Source organism: Danio rerio, chromosome 15 (genome assembly GCF_052040795.2).
Source record: "Danio rerio strain M-AB ecotype USA chromosome 15, GRCz13ab, whole genome shotgun sequence".
NCBI lineage: Eukaryota > Metazoa > Chordata > Actinopteri > Cypriniformes > Danionidae > Danio > Danio rerio.
Window position 1 is genome coordinate 39,934,699 of NC_141035.1, and position 15,066 is coordinate 39,949,764.

General features: G+C 34.9%; 2 protein-coding genes across 4 annotated transcripts in view; one reads left to right on the forward strand and one right to left on the reverse strand.

Annotated features, from left to right (window-relative positions):
- Positions 1–6,331, reverse strand: part of nphs1 (NPHS1 adhesion molecule, nephrin) — a 486,431-nt gene extending 480,100 nt beyond the window's left edge. Inside the window, exon 1 of the mRNA XM_087283293.1 lies at positions 6,241–6,331. The gene's annotated coding sequence lies outside the window, so the exon portion shown is untranslated. The remainder of the gene's footprint in view (positions 1–6,240) is intronic.
- Positions 1–15,066, forward strand: part of kirrel2 (kirre like nephrin family adhesion molecule 2) — an 85,811-nt gene that overhangs the window by 65,675 nt on the left and 5,070 nt on the right. The window contains exons 12-15 of one of the 3 annotated variants that reach the window (XR_015508658.1): positions 3,999–4,106; positions 4,315–4,424; positions 6,281–6,940; positions 7,047–10,334. Coding sequence is in view for 2 of the 3 variants with exons in the window: in NM_001099344.2 (NP_001092814.2) it covers positions 3,999–4,106; positions 4,315–4,424; positions 6,281–6,370; positions 8,216–8,713 (806 nt within the window). In the remaining variant the exon portion in view is untranslated. 3 annotated transcript variants of the gene reach the window in all.

Below are 15,066 nucleotides of genomic sequence, written 5' to 3' on the forward strand. Positions count from 1 at the left end.
CCAGATATGGGCATTTTGGGCCCCCCTGGACGTCTTTGATCGGTCTGCAAGAAATATTTATATAATTTAAATTCAACAGCAAACAGGGCCTTGCAATGCACAGGTCTGTTTTTGCGAGTTAACAAAAGGAGTCTTTCACACATTATAGTGTCTTTTGCATGCTCAGTTTCGTATTTCAAATGGAGCACGCAAATACGAAGAGATATACATGCGGTATGTCACGCTCAAGTTTTCCAGGCACCGCAAGTTAAAAAAAATCAAAACAATTCAGAGTGATGTGAGCGAACCACGAGTCATGTGACAGGAACCAACCAGGCACCTGACTTCAGTGCACTTGTTCAGCCCAACACAGGCTAGAATTCTCTCACTGCACATAAAAATTATGAATGAATAAATGAATGAAGAAATGAATGAATAAATAAAACAAATTAAGGTTAAACAATCAAACGAACAACCCCCTGGCATTTACATGAAGTTGATATTGTGATGCTGGTCTTTAAAATACTTTGTGTAAAATTGATTCTTTTTTTAAACTTTAGAGTTTTATGAATGCTTATTGAATCGTTTCACGGAATGTTTTTTTATTATTATTATTTAAAAACAAATAAAAACAAATAAAATGCATTGGTCTGGTCCTCTAAAACCACCACAGAGTCTAATGTGGCCCCTTGAAAAAATTAATCGCCCGCCTCTGATCTAGGTTGAATTTTGTCTTATCCTAACAAGCTATATGTCAATGAAAAGCTCATTTATTGCGCTTTTTTACATGTATAAATCTCAAAAAATGCAAATTATGACTAGTTTCGTGATCCATGTTCAGAAATGATAGACAACGAATTATGGAAATCAAGTAGCAATCAAACAGATGCTAAATGATATGTTTTACAGCATCGAACTGAAATCAGTAATGAGTTTGGTCATTCATTAAAACAATAATAATAACTTAAAAAATGTAAAAAATAATAAAAATAATCTCTTTTTTTGCAGTCAAGCTTAAACCTATAAATCAAATTTGTCTTGTTATAAACAAATTCAGTCAACTGTATCCATAGTTTTGACTGGTAGATCAGTGTTTGGCAGAATGTTGGGTCTGGAGAGTGAAAATGAAGGGGTGAGAAGCCTCCGACAGAAAGTAAAGTGAGGAAAGTAGCATGAGCTCTACATTTGGCTCTGGGCCGAGCTCTATTTGACACCATCACTTTAATCACTGAAGGATGGATGACATTACACTGACAGTAAGTTGTAGGTTTTGTCCACCTCAGAGTCGGTGCCTTTTATCTAAGATTAGTCACGATGAACTGTAATCCGGTTTGAGTCAGCTCTATGCAAGAATGGCATTTCAAAACACCCTGCAACCCTGCGCTTATCTTAATTATACACCACCCAATCAATATCATTTAATCAGGAGATGGTCCACTTAATGAATACATTCGTTCCATAACGAAGATATAGATTTCGAGCCTGAACGAATTAAATCGAGAACTAATGTACGGCATGGGCATGTGACGCTTCGCTGGGCGTTTTATTTCGTATGCACGGCGCACCAGCTTAAATTTGCTTAAATAAGACTAAGAGCGTGGTAGACGGCTTGAGCCTTTGTACTGGGAGACACCAAAAATAAGGTCTTCGCCAGCAATTTGCATCAAGGCAGCAGAGCCAAGTCTCCGGAGAGGCAGACAGTGCTATCTCCTGGAATCTCTAATTAGATTACTGTCGGCTGCCTCGCTGCATGTCAGGCCTGGTTACCCCTCTTCCACCAGAGATTAGAGACAATAGCCGGGTCCTGCGATGCCACTGCGGATCACACTAGATGAACTTCTGTATGTTGCTTTTGAGTTTGGACGTGGCTTGAAAAAAGCTTTTTGTAAAACGCACTTGACAAGCAGAGAGCTCATCCTGAATCTGCTGGAGAACAGAAAAGAAAAAAGTGTCAAGAACATGTCTGGGTCATATTTGAGGGCCAAAGTTAAAATGTTTTCATGAGCATAATGCACAAAATAATAAATAAATAATAAGGTTAACTGAAATGATATTATTATTGTATTTCAAATGTACTTTAATGCGAAGTCGCAATGCAATAAATAATGGTTCTTGGATTATACTAAAAGCTTCATGGCCAAAAAATATTTTTTGAATGATACTGTATGACAGAAACAGCATTGTGATTGATATAATAGAAAAGAATTATCTTCTTATTATGTGTTGATCCTGAAAATATTTGTCAATGAACAGTTTTAGTATTTTGTGATTTGTTTTACGTTTATTTGTGATTATGAATGACATTATTTCATTATTATTATTTAATATATTTATAATTTTTAACATAAAAAGTTATTAAAATGACTTTAATAGACATTTTAATGAAGTCCTTTTATTTAAATTTATTTTAATAAATAATTTATGTACTGTAGACTTAAGTCTGTAACATAACAAAGAAGTACTGGCAGTTTATTACCAGGCTTTTTGCATTGTAATTTACAACACCAATTAGGTCTGCAGGATATTAGAAATTCTAACGTAGCGATATTTATTTATTTTTTATTAAGCAATATGAATACAATTTCACCATATGACTTCATATCTTTATTTGGAAAAAAGTATAATGTTAGATCAATTGGGATGATACTGCAGTGGGAGAGCATCTCTATAAAATTTTTGGAGTCTTCCGACACGTTTTCGTTGTTGTCTGTGCTACTCACAGTGCGTTTCTGCGTTTGCATGTGTTGTAAGTATTTTCATGCGCATATTTAGTCAGAGATTGATGAATTCATGTTTACTATTTGCATCTTCATAAAATCTAATAAACAATCTATACAATTTTAGGGTTCCCAATACATTTTCATTAAAGTCTGTGCTACTTGCAGTGCATTTCTGTATTTGCATGTGTTTTGAGTATTTTTATGAATAACAAGCTACAAATACAATTAAGAAAAATATACTATTGAAATAAAGTGTTTTATTATTTCCCAAGGCGAACGGTGTAGAGCTAAATGCTAAGGATTTTTTTTCGAATATCCCAGTTAGAAAAGATTTTGACTTGCCCTATCAAAATGATTACAACTTAAAACATTTAATAATACAATAATAATAATTTAGTTTGAATATATATATTTTTTAAAATTTTCAAATATATCCATTTACAAACCTTACAACCCTTACCAAGAATAGAACAAAACATTACTTTAGTCTACAAATAAAAATGTTATAATTATTTAATAATAAAAAATATTTAGGTCAGGTCAATATCCTCAGCAGTAAATAAATGTAGCACTTTTAAGCAAATGTTACTGTAAGGAAAGTATTTAAATGCTATTTTTTAAAGTAAAGAAATAAACATTTTATTGAGATGGATTGTTGGTCATTGTATGGTTGTTAATGGCTAGATTGAGTAGCTATACAAGGACAATTTGGACCCATTAAAACAAAATTTAGGACCTACATCACAATATTTCAGTAAATTTAAAACTTTATAAGGCCTAAAATTTTGCTTTTGAGATTTAAGACTTTTTAAGACCCCGCAGATAACCTGAAAAATAATTCAATAAAATTAATAAATGTTAAGGTCACAAATGGTACAATTTCTTAGACCTGAATGTTTTTAAAAATCATTATACAATCACAAGCATCAAAAACACATGCAAATAATAAATTATAATACAAACTTAACATTGAAAATCTTGCAATGTGACTATTGTGGATGGTCACATTGTGACATCCATGCTGAAATGATATATTGTGCAGCCCTAATACCAAAACAGATAATAAATCACTTCAAATGATGAAAAACATCAATAAAAGTCACTTTTTCCAACATCAAAAATTATCGGAGGAAAGATCAAGGTCTCATCAAGAGTACCCATGAATCACGAAATACAGAAAACTGTTAACTTCTGAATAGATTTAAATGTGTAACTGTGTGTCAAAAAAACATATTCAACTTTTCACTGTAGCTAAATAGATTCAATCCTGCTTAGTCACGTTCTTTATTCCCCTTGCAGAAGCCCTCCCCTTGCTGATCATCATTGGAGCATCGGTGGGCGGAGGCTGTGTGTTCATCGTTTGTGTCATTACCCTGGTTTCCATCTGCTGCCGCCACAATGCTAAAGGTGAGGCCAAAGGTCAGCTGTTATCTGAGAGTTCTTATTCTCTCCTCAAAAAAACATGATACAGTAGAAATCAAAGCAACTAACTAGACAGAGGTTAATTATGGGGCCACCTCATTGCCTGGAGCAGTGTTGACCTTTTCACCTCTCTGGAAATCTTCCCACCGTTCACCTCATTAATCTCTATACACTGCGCTATTTCCTCACCCAGGCAAAAAGGGCACACGCCTGTCTAAGAGCGACATCCGCGTACAAATCGTGCACAGCGACCACAACGCAGCAAGAGGAAACGACGATGAGGAGGATGTCAAGGAACCCATGGTAAGTCGCTCTCAAAACATTTCGTAAATGCTTAGAATGGTAGGAATAGCTTGTACATTATTTTTCTTTTATAAAAAGGTGCTGTGCTACAGGAAAAACGTGAGAAAAACAACCCACCAAGCAATTTTTGTTTAATAAATGTTTAATAGATGTCTAAACATAGATGGCTCAGCTAAAACGAGGCTAAATTTGGGCTGTCAGTGAGAATCTAATAGACTAACCCCAAATTAGACTAGTCCTCAAATACACAGATTAGACAGACTTCACATGTGTAGTCATTCTTTACTGTGTATTTGACGACTAGTCTAGATTTGGGCTATTCTTAGATGTCTATTAGATTTTCAATGACAGCCCTAATTTAGCCTCGTTTAAGACAAGCCATGTTTAGACTCCATTTCAACACAAAAAATATTGCTTGCCTGGAAAAGTGACACTTTCCAAGAGAAATGGGATACTCAAAAAAAAAAAAAAAGCTGTATTTGATTATCTATCAGGACTACATCTATCAATCAAATCATCTATTTTATTATATATCAGGACTTGATACAGAAACAAATATAAGGCCTTAGTGGCATCAGCTAGAAGTCATTATGTTCATAAAAGATGCATTAAAAATCATATATTGATCATTTGTAGAGATGCAAAATATATCAGCAGCCATATCGATATTGGCCAATGAATGCCATTTTAATGTTAGTTGTCTGATAACAAAATTAGTCTGATTTATCTTTATTTAAGCCAATAAATTAAGTATTATTTGAGTTGTTTGAACTACTTCACATGCTTGCAACTATTAATGTTAAGTGACTTGGCTGCTTTTATTTTTATATATATATATATATATATATATATATATATACACACACACACACACACACACACGTGTGTGTATGTATTCGCCAGGCAGTAGATTGTATTCATATACGAAAGTTGGCCATAAAAAAAAGAATAGTTAATAAAGTTTAGAGATCAGTTTAAACTTTTCTGAAGTTAAGGTTTTAGAATAAAATCAGTTATTCGCCATCTGTTTTGGCTTATTTGTTCCAATCATGCGGAAAAAAAATATGAAAATACATATCCAAAATCAAACAAAAAGTTCATAAGGGTAGCTTAAATAATGTGTCGGTGCTCTTTGGGTAAGGGATTTATCAGAATAAACTGCAAAAATAAGTCCAAGGCATTCAAAAAATGTGGAAAAATTATTTAAAAGCCTTTATTTGACATGGCTATTCTTTAAAACTGTGTCTACGCATCTCGGCAAACAACTGCCTTCATCAGGGTACCCAGGGTAAGGCAGTTATTTCCTGAAATGCTTAGGTGCAGTTTTAAGGATTAGCCATGTCAATAAAGGCTTTTTAATATTTTATCCACATTTTCCAAGTGCCTTGTATTAATTTTTGCTGTTTATTCTGGTGAAAATATGTATATTTGTATGAATATATCAGCTATCTGCCTCTAAAACCAAATGGGGTAATTTTGATGATCCGTTCGTTGAATTAAAGATACACTGCATCTACATGCCAAATAATTCTCATTAGACTATAAGTAGACTGTTAGGTTGGGGTTATGGTTACTGTAAGTTGAAACGTACTTGCAAAGTTTCTTATAGTCAGTTAAATGTCTGTTTAGCAGCAGTATCAACAGATATTAAGCAGACAGTCTACTAATACTCAAGTGGACCTCCAAAATAAAGTGTTACCCCAAATAGTTATCGATCAATCCATATTGGTGCATCCCTAATTATTTGTTTACAAAAGACAAGGAGTTAGAGACCATATCAATCATCATTGTATGACTTTAAAGAGGCTTTACTCACACTGAGTAGTCTGTAACCCAAATCTCTGTACTTTTCTCAGGCTCCCAACAGCAGTGAATCTCCAGGAACGTCTCGCACAGAGCACAGCGACCTGCTGGAGGAGGAAGATGATGAGAGATCAGATATCAAGGTATTACATTTCACTCGGAGACTTAATCTGATAAAAGCAAAAGGTTGTTTTCAGAGCTTTGAGGAAACTATTGTACTTAATAACTCTAACTTGCTGAAAACCTATTTGTATTACACCACAAGGCTGGATCATGTTCAAGAAAACCAAGAATTATGTCAACTTTTGCATTCTAGTTAGCAGCAGAAACAAATAATGTGCATGCGTTTTAATCTGTACCAATAGGTTAATCTTAATCTCACCAATAGGATTATATGTTATTAAAGTTTCTTGTTGCGATTAATTGTGGAAGCTTTTATCATGTTAGACAGCATTTTCATGAAATTGACCTAAAGCTACAAAAAAAGACAGGTATAAAAACAAAAATACTTAGTGTATAGATTTATTTTATATACATGTTCAGATAAACTAAATAATTTAAACTAATTATATTGCAAAAGGATAATAAAGTACACTAGGTAATATGGCTGCGCGGTATTGGAAACATTTGACATTACGATATTTTTTATTATTTTTTATCATGAGATTTATTTCTCTATTTGGAAAGCCTTCTCTTTAGATTGGGATGATTTTGTATGGGAGTAAAATAAAAATATAATGTATAAAATTTATTATATACCAAACAAACTAGAGTCATAAATAAAACACAATAAAGCAAATGTTAAAGTGAAATAAACAGTGCTTTATGGTTTTCTGGGGGGGGGGTCTATTAGTATTCAGGTACAGAAATTGAATAATCAATTGTAAAAGAGCACTGCATAGTCTTCATTGTATAAATCATTCAACAAAATGTATCTTTATGTTCTCTTAAAATTCATCAGACTCTTAAAATGCTAACAAATAGAGTTGGGCCAATAGACGATGCCATCGGCCATCACCGATGGCCAATAGACAACACGATGCTAAGCTGGCACGCTGATCCTCTGCCTCGCCCCTGTCGCAAACCCGCTTGCAAAAACTCCCGGATGCCCACAAACGAGTGATAATCTCCCAGAAATCTCCCTCCCGGTCCTCAAATAAGTCGCGCACCCTTCTCAACCCTCACCATCGGATCCCGAAACACGTCACGCGCAGTCGGTCAAACCCGCCGCTTTTTTCATACATCATATCTACCTATGATGACGATACCATCATCCATCGCGATGTTTCACATTAGACTTGATGCCATATTGGTAGAAATCGCCCAACCCTACTCACAAATGCCTTTAAACACATAAACATTTTAATCTTCGACTCTATAATAGTTTAATTCTGCAGTGTCTCCACAAATCTATTTTGATTTGACCTTTAGATTCTGATCAACTATTATCCCAATTCAACATTGCATATCCTGCGATGTGACTATTGCAGAGGCACACATTGAGATACCGATGCTCAAACGATATTTTGTGCAGCCCTACTAGGTAACACTAAAGACTCAATAATAAATGTTGTTAGTGTATTAAAATCAACCATGCGAAACGACCATATAATAAGCTATATGTTAAAGAAGTAATATAGTTTAATACAATAATAATTGCAATTGTTTTAAATGCACTACTAGACATTAACAAAGAAATTAACATCACCTAATATTAACAAATGCCTTGGTAGTTGGTTTTACATTGACTCTAATTAAATTAACTGACATTAACAAATGGAGGCTCACTGTACATGTTAATGAACACAATTATCAAATCGCCTATTATCATTCGGCGCTGTGACAAACAACCACAGAAATACAACAATTGTTTAAATAATGACTATGACCCACGATATTAGTATTGTGTTTGTTCGTAATCACAATATATTGACTTATTGAATATTGGCATATGTCTAATCACACAATGTATTCTCTTTTACCCTAAGGACCCCACCAACGGCTACTACAATGTTCGAGCTCACGAGGACCGGCACATCACGAGAACTGGCTTCTCCGAATACGCTAATAATGCTCGGCCAGTCTACACACCCACTCAGCTACCCTCGCCGAGCCCCCTATACGGACAGCACTCCACTCAACCTCGGATTTATGACTTCTCTCAGCGTTACGCCACGACCCCTGCCAACCGCACCACCTACGAGCAACAGCAGCCGCAACAACCACAGCAACAACCGCAAACTCCCACCGCCTATCCCCAGGAGACCGTATATTCAGGTTCAACCTATTTGCCTGCCACCTACGGCCGCGCATTCACAAGCTACGTTAAACCTGCTTCCTACGAGAAGGTCGACGGATATGAGCATTCAGACCAAGCCAGCAAGGTGTCCAGCTCCTCCCGGTTCTCATATGCGTCCTCACAGGTGTCGTCGCAGCAGTCTGACTACGGACGGCCTTCACAACAACGCATGCAGACTCACGTGTGATGACTCCCTAAAGACCTGCTGAGGGTCTGGCATGATCAAGCATCACAAGGACTATACTTCTGAATCTGGTTCAGGAGGGATTAAGCAAACTTTTAAAACTGAGATTCAAAAAGGCGCCAAAGCTTTATTGCGGTCTCGAAGTGAATGTGGGATCGGACGGGGAATTGATGTGCCACTCGAGCTTGGAAGTTCCCTTCAAGCTAGTGATTTTACTGAACTTTAGGATAAATGTCCGCCAATTCATCTCTGTTGCACTGCATTTTCGTGAAGTCTCCAGTGTCTAGACTTTGGAGAAGGGAAAGCAGCGCTGTGGAGAAGGAAAGTGCCCTCATGAACTAACCTTTGCAAATGGGGACGAGCTCATGACATTACGCTGACACAATCAAAATTACTTAAAAAAAAGACAAAAAAAAATACATATATGTGTTTGTTGGCATGCTGATGGAATTGTAAGCACATTTGTGTGTCAATGACAAAAAGGTCTTGCCTACACAAAGTGGCTCAAAGTTCAATCCACAAAAGCAGGAGAGCATAAGAAGGAACCCGAAGGTATTCCTTCGTAAGCTCTGTCTGCATTCTGCACTGCTATTGCACTCTCTCGAGAGTATTTATATGCCTCAATGGACCAGTGCAGGAAACTGGAATGCTTTGGTAAGACAAGAGAAATGGACGAAAATCCATAAAAATGTATTTCTGTCTGTTTGATGGAACCACAATTGGCCAATCCCCAAAGAAGCAAATTTAGAGGTGCGGTCTTATTAAGCGCTACTCTCAAGAATTTGTTGCAGAATTCAGAGTAGAGGCCATTTCGGGACCACAGTTTCTTAAGTCAAGTCTAAACGACCACACGGCCTTGCGGTGTGCAGTAACATGCTTGTAATGTTCCTTACGTGACCACTGTATGTTATTTAATGCAGAGCGTGTGCCTAGGTGACAGTCGTGTCGCCGTCAGGTAGCACCAATATGTTTACATAGAATAAGAACCACAGAAAACGAAATAGCAAGTGAAATGCAGTACTGTCCATATCCACTTAGAGCCACTTCAATGACTGTATAAATCGTTGGGAAATTTCACTCCTGTCTGTTGCATGCAGATGATGTGTGTACGTGAACGTATTCAGCATTTCTTCTCATCTGTTTGTTCCTTGTGTGAGAAACCGCTTACTGCACCCCCCTCTTTGTCACTTGGATCTTGGAAGCCTGCATTCGGAGGTTCCCATACTGCCATTTTCCTTTGAGCCTGAATGTTCGGCTCCATTTGGAAAGATCAAAAATTGTCAAAATGAACTGTAAGATAGGTGAAACAAAACATTGCTTGTCTTTATTTTTATATTTTATATAAGCCTTAATGTACAGCTTGTAAGCTGCTCTATTGTAAAGTACCTTTATATTATAAAATGCATATATCTATATCTTTAAGTTGACTTGATTTGATTCACGATGGTTTTTACCCCATGTTACTTAACAGTACATATCGGTTTTGGAGAGGGCGTTCCGCAACTAATTGACTTTCTCTTCCGTTTCTTTTTAAGATTGTGTTCGGATCATTTTATTTGCTAAAAAATGTTGCTTGTAACTTTGTACACATATTTATATTTAAATAAAACCATTTCAAATAATACGGGCTGTGACTGGAGTGAGTTTGGCACACATCGCTGGGTCTCGTCAAATGTCATGAGGGAACGAGGACAAACAATACCGGGGCTGCCGAGTTGATGAATACATAAATTAGCAGTGATGCCTATGTTGATTCTTTTATTCCCGCGGCGACAGCAGGCTTTTTAATAAAGACGGATGAGATTCCCAAGCCTCCTGCTGTCTGCGTATCAAACATCGCAGGCACAGGCCGTCTCTCCAAACGCAACCAAATATTGCGCTGACGGAGCGGGTGTTGTGTGACAACATTATCTTGTCATGTCACCCAATCTCTCAGATTTCATCATGTCACACCGAGCTTCACCACAGGGAGTGTTGAAGACATAACCACGTACTCAGCATTAAACAAATGAACTGATGGCTACTCTGGTAAATTCAGGGTCATGTTTCCATCAGCTGTCATCATCATCTCTTGCATACTTCCAGAACACGGTTAAAGGTGTGCAAAAATGACAATTCAGTCATCATTTACTCTCCATCCACTTGTTTCAAGCAAGTCTGAGCTTATTTCTTGTTGAATACAAAATGAGATATTTTAAACGACTGAAATATCATATTTTTTTGTTTCTACTATGGTAGTCAATGGCTGCTGGTTTCCAACATTCTTTAAATTAACTTATTTTATGTTCAACAGAGGAACAAAATACATTCATGTTTAAAATAGGGCTGCACAATACATCGTTTTAGCACAGATATCGCACTGTGCGCACCTGCAATAGTCACATTGTAAGATATGCAATGTTGAGTCTGGATTATAGTTGACCGGGAGCTACAGAATTGTATTTAATTACTGTATTTATATAGAATTTATATACAATTCATGTTAAAAAATGTTTTTCCTACATATTATTTTTGCCTTATTCCTAGTACGAATATCTTTATTTCAAAGCGAAAACAAAATTTTACTTACCCCACTGGCAGATCATTTTGCTTGTTTTAAGGAAAACCTCTTAATTTTGCCTTATTTCTTCTTAAATTGAAAAGAAACCAATATTTCTACTTGATCTCAGAATTTTTAGATATTTGGACCAGAAACGAGACAAAGCCAAGTAAGAAAAGCATTTTCTGCATTGTGATTACTTAATTTTTGTTCCTGAATACTTTTAGACTACCAGAAAACTGCCATATCATGCTATTCAAACTATTGTGTGGGGCTGTATTTATATCATAATAATTATTGCAGAAAAATTAAACATCGCAATATAATTTTTTTCCTATCGTGCTACCCTAGTTTGAAATCACCTGATGGTGAGACATCAGGGTTTCTGCAGGTTCCACCGCGTTAAATTTAAGACTCATGAAGGGATAAAGGCAAATGAATTTTTCAAATGGTCTAGATGGAAAATATTTTTATTTGACCTATCAAAAATATAAAAACATAAATAAAATAAATAAATAAACAAATATATATATATATATATATATATATATATATATATATATATATATATATATATATATATATATATATATATATATAATAGATTTAACAATACAATAATACTTTAATAATAAACTATTACATTTTTTTAAAATATTGTGTAAAAATAAGCAAGCTCTAATTGTATCCATACAAATGTTTTAACCCTCTATTCGTGTTCACATCCCACCCCTTGTTTATTGTTTCTAGTCAAAATTGACCGGTCTGTCTAACTGCTCTTTAATTAGCTCAAAAAACATTTTTCATCGCCAAACTTTTATTCAACATTCTTTAGCTGTGAACAAAGTAGTGTTTAACATTATTTAACATGATTTGCTTATCCCCCATTAACGGTTGGGTTTAGGGTTGGCGTTTGGCCTCCTCTTTAAAATTAACTGAATTCATACGAATTAGCCGAATTTAAAGAAACTGACAAAACAAGAGTTATATTTCCTTGTGAGATCAGGCTGGAGGATCAGCACAAAAGCACGGAAAAGAGATGTGTTCCTGCAAAAGATATTGTTCAGTCAGAAACGAGTGGCTGACTTGGGGTGGTGTGTATGGGCATGTTTTCTGTCTGATGGATGAATCATTTCCTATGGTGGTCACTTTTGACCAGGAACACCAGGTGTAACAAGGTTGATTAAGGTCGAAATTATTAGCCCCTTTAAGCTATATATTTTTCGATAGTCTACAAAACAAACCACTGTTATACAATAACTTGCCTAATTACCCTAACCTGCTTAGTTAACCTAGTTAAACCTTTAAATGTCACTAAGCTGTATAGAAGTGTCTTGAAAAATATCTAGTAGAATATTATATAGTCATCATAGCAAAGATAAAATAAATCAGTTATTAGAAAGGAGTTATTAAAACTATTATGTTTAGAAATGTGTTGAAAAAATTCTCTCTGTTAAACAGAAATTAAGAAATAAAATAAATGGGGGCTAATAATTTTGACTGTATATGCAGCACAGTGGCGCCATGGGTAGCATGATTGCCTCACAGCAAGGTGGTCGCTAGTTCGAGCCCCGGCTGGGTTAGTTGGCATTTCTGTGTGGAGTTTGCATGTTTTTCCTGTATTCGTGTGGGTTTCCTCCATGTGTTCATGGCTTCCCCACAAGTCCAAAAACATGTGGTATAGGTGAATTGGGCTTAAGCTTAATTGTCTGCAGTGTACACGTGTGAATGAGTGTGTATGGATGTTTCCCAGTGATGGGTTGCAGTTGGAAGGGCATCCGCTGTGTAAAAAAAACATATGCTGGATAAGTTGGCGATTCATTCTGCTGTGGAGACCCCAAATTAATAAAGGAACTAAGCTGAAAAGAAAATGAATATAAAATTTTTCCTATATCGTGCAGCCCTAGTTTGAAATCACCTGATGGTGAGTAATGTAAATGCTTTATTCTGTTGATTATTATGAAGATGTATTCAGAATTTAATATACAATTGTGTCATTTAGAGGATTGTTTTATTTTGTAATTATTATTTTATACATAAAATAACAAAATAAAAGTCTGTTTTCAGATGTTTATACTAATTTTAGACATTTATTTTTACATTTCAGGACAGTTAAGAAATCTAATTTTCAATCACAACATATATATATATATATATATATATATATATATATATATATATATATATATATATATATATATATACATACATACATACATACATACATATACATACAACCAAAAAATAAAAAAATAATTATATATATATATATATATATATATATATATATATATATATATATATATATATATATATATATATATATACTCAAGAAAATACAATCAAAGCAAATAAAACGAAATTCGCCCATAGTAGTAGCTACATAATATGCAAATAACATAAAATTTAAAGTCTCAAATCCAGCCGAGTGCATAGGCCTACTGTCCACAAGATAAGGCAAAGAAGTCTAACATTAGTTGATTCAAATTTGAATTAATATCACTTTGAATGACTCTAAATAAACAAGTGCTTATTTCATATAGAATTAACATATTATTTTAAAAGTCCATTAATTAGAATTCTTTATACACAACTTCAAAACTCCCTTAGATCAACCTGCACCATACCTGCTCTCATTCGACGTCAAATTATCAAAGTTTTGACAGTAAAATATTTTGAGATTACTATTAGATTTCAAAATTCGATACATTAAACATAAATGACAATGAAAATTCGCTAAAATGTTTACACCTTACCTAACGACGTGCCAGACTTTAGAAATCGCAACGGTTTTGCCTCATTTGCATATGTTTTTTAATATTTATGAAGATGAATCACACAAATCAAACGACCGGCCGTTAACTATCCATGTTCGTCCTCTGCAACTTTTTGAAAGTAAAATCCATATCATTAAGATTTCTGTTAAAATAAGCGACATTCAATAAATTAAACACAAATGGCAACAATGTATATTTAATTTATCCTTACCTGACGTGCCACACTCATCAGCAAACCCAACGGTTTTGCTTGATTTGCATGTATTTGAATATTCATGAGCAAAGATGAATCACACCAATCAAACGACCCGGGAACTATCCACGTTCTCCCGCTGCATGACGCTTTGCGTGAATTATGGCAATAAATTAAACTGTAAACAATCAGTCAAGTGTTTAAAACGTGGGTATAGCGAGATGGTATTATAAATATTAATAGGAATTTTATTAGAATTAACAATAATTTTATTTATACCCAAGCCTAGAACTCTAAAAACTCACATCCTTAGTAAACATTGTGGACATGTTAAAATATTTAAAAAAATTTTTCATTATGTATAAAAATGAAGAACAATGCACCAGGGGTATTTTTTAGCAATGTAACAAAAGCAGAAAACTGAAAGCCTGATTGAACTAATGCATCACTTTCATGCATTCAATACTATATTAAGCTATATTGCCCTATTAATTGGTGAACACTGGTTGCCTAGATACCGTATTAATGCACAATATGCTCAAGTGCAAGTGTTTTTATGCATCGATTGGAGATGATCTGAAAGGTTTAACACCAATCTAAAACTCACACAAGGTCAAATCTGGCATGTAATTAGCTTAAATTCAATTCTCTACCAACCGTTTAAAACAACTGTAGCAGTGCAGAGCAATGCTTAATTAAACCACGAGCTTTTTAATTGGTGCAAGGTCAAAACTAAGCACATTCACATCACTAACAAAGTCACGCTGTGGATTTTTGGTCGTATTAAAAAGAGCCGATCTATGATTTGTTCCGGCTACGTTTTTTTCATTACACTGTAAAAAATGAT